At 30.4% G+C, this 2,681-nt stretch overlaps 1 protein-coding gene across 1 annotated transcript; it reads left to right on the top strand.

The window, feature by feature from the left end:
• Positions 1-2,195: 2,195 nt before the first annotated feature.
• Positions 2,196-2,462, top strand: BDBG_18041 (uncharacterized protein; the record flags this gene model as incomplete). Its single annotated transcript, XM_031725631.1, has 1 exon — positions 2,196-2,462. The coding sequence occupies one exon, from the start codon at positions 2,196-2,198 to the stop codon at positions 2,460-2,462; it is 267 nt and encodes an 88-aa protein (XP_031581447.1).
• Between the last annotated feature and the right edge of the window lie 219 nt (positions 2,463-2,681).

The following is a 2,681-nucleotide window of genomic DNA, read 5'->3' as shown; positions in this document are numbered from 1 at the left end:
TTAACTCTTCTATACTAGAGATATAAAATGTCCTTCTTATATTAGTTAATAGAATTGTATAAACTGTTTTCTTTCTATTAATTAACTGTATATGACATGTACATTATTGAATCTGCAGATTGAATCTTTGAAATTAATTAAGTCTGAGAATAAGATTATATTTTATGTTCTGCAGCTCTTATACTCAAATATAGCAAGATCATTCTCTGAAGTACAAGAGAACTCTTACTCTTATAGATAATACTAAATATCAGTTATCAGACAATCTTATACATTGAAAATTCTTCACTCAGCAGATTTCTTTCAGTCTTCAGATTATATAATTATTAATATATTATATAGAAGCTTCTATATTTACTAATACTTTTATAGTTATCTCTTGATTCTTACTCAAGTACTCTCTATATATTAATATTTCAGACTCTAAGATATTGAGATGAGTGTTTACTACTTCATTCTTATCTTTATCTCATTTAGAAGCCTGCTTTCTCTTAATATTTACAGAATTCAGAGAGTCATCTAACATGATTATCACTTTCACTTTGAAGACTTTTTATAGAATATCTGTAAGAGTCTTCAAGCTCACTAATTCTGCTAGTTTTTTAACTCTGTTACTTCTCTTGACTGTATATACTATGTGTAATTCTTTATATCATGATTTTGATGATCACAGTTGAAGCAAGCTTGATGCTTATAATATCAAGATTTTCACTCAAAGAATCTCTTTTTTGAGAGATTCAGTACTTTAGCAATAGCATTCAAATCTAGATTCATTATATCTGAGTGAATGACTTGTATTATTGAAGTCTGATTATCTGTTCTCTGCTAAAGTATACTTGATTACAGTATTTTCTGTTATAGCCAGCTTACTTGTTCTTATATAATGAGAATATTATATACTTCTTTCATCATATCTGATTATAAGATTAAGCATTTTCATTTCACTCTTAACTTAGATGTAAGACTGTGAATGAAGATCTGTAAACAGAAAGATGTTAAAAGCTCTTTATTCAATATAAGATAGTGTAAACTGAAGTGTGTAAAGTATGATGTAAGATTACTTACTTATCTACACTCAGTGAAGTGTTTATAATACATATCTTATATATACACTTTCTTAAAGTTATGCAAGATTCATTTGAAAAACTTATTTCATATTCATAAAAATGAATATTACTTCAGATCTGTGAGATTCATTTTTTCATCAGTCATTTATAATAACTTTGCTTTTCTATATAGAAATGTGACAGATCTTAAGACTTGTTAAAATTTCATTAACTGTCTGCTCATAAGTTCACACTCAATTCAATAATATAATTATATTTGACTTAGTCAGCTAATTACAGTATCATTTTTTTAGTTGTTATTAAAGCTTGATAACTTCAGCAGATCTTCTGACTTAATATATTTTATACTTAAATTCTGATCATGTACAGTGATCTCAGATAATATGTATACTTCTGAAGAGATTGTAAATGATTATAATAAAATCTTTAGATTTAGTGTAATTATCTATCTTGTGGTTCGGAAGAACATACGACTGTCGGATAATAACGCGGCCGCTTCTGAACTTGCTTACAAGTGTAAAGGGGCCATAGCGGCCGCTAATTAATTTAGCATACAATATTACAATATATAAGAAGCCAGCATACGCCTGTAATCATACACTGGCTTCAGCAACCTTTGAATCACATCTGATAGCATGTCTAAAAACCGGTGAGAAGCGCAGGCTTCTCCAGAGCATGATAATTCTATCTACAAAGTGATTCATAGTTATCATGTCAGTGTGGTTCTAGAACACCTCAAAAAGATAGCATATAAAGAGCAGTGAGTGAAAGAGCATTCAATTGATACTGCTTCACTTATTGAGAGAAAACTCCACACTCAGGCGAATACCACATATGCAAACAGATGAGATGTGAGAAAAGAGATGAGAGCAATGAACCAGATTCAAAGAAGACTGCTCTTCATTCAATGAGATAAAAGAAGAGATGATCATCACTGAAGTCATACAATGATAACAGAAATCATATAATGATATAGCAATATAATGATATAGTGATAGAATAATATACTGATATAATAACACAGTAATATAACAATAGACATTATACAATTAACAAGAAATCACTGAAATGAATATCTTCTCTAACTGATATAAACAACACCTTTGTCTGCTACCTGAACTGAAAGATATGCAGAACCTCTCAGAGAGTTTACTCAAAGCAGTAAGAAAAGCAGCTGAAATCACTGAACTGAAATCAAAGCTTCATACACATACAAGGATTCTAAATGAGATCAAGGCCTTGTATACACAGTGGCAGGCTGAGACAGAAGTCAAACAACAATTGACATTCACTGTGAATAATGTATTCACTATGAAGAGCTTTGCTGACGCAATTATCATCATCAATAAGAATAGAGAAAACCAGATCTTAGGCCTGCAGCAGAAGATTGAATGATTACACAGACAGATAACTACACTGAATCTGAAGATTTCATCACAATTATTCACACTCTCTTCAGAAGTATACACATTATCAGAGATCACTGCACAGAATGAGAATCTGAGTATAAAATATATCAAGTGAGAAAATCTGCTGAAGTCACTAAGCTTCAATGATAACTGAAAAAATAATGCTGCAATCAGCTGACTAAGTCAGATGCAATCATATTATCAG

Source organism: Blastomyces gilchristii, assembly GCF_000003855.2.
Source record: "Blastomyces gilchristii SLH14081 genomic scaffold supercont1.48, whole genome shotgun sequence".
NCBI lineage: Eukaryota > Fungi > Ascomycota > Eurotiomycetes > Onygenales > Ajellomycetaceae > Blastomyces > Blastomyces gilchristii.
Note: the sequence above shows the minus strand (reverse complement) of the source record. Positions and strands in the feature narration are given on the sequence as shown.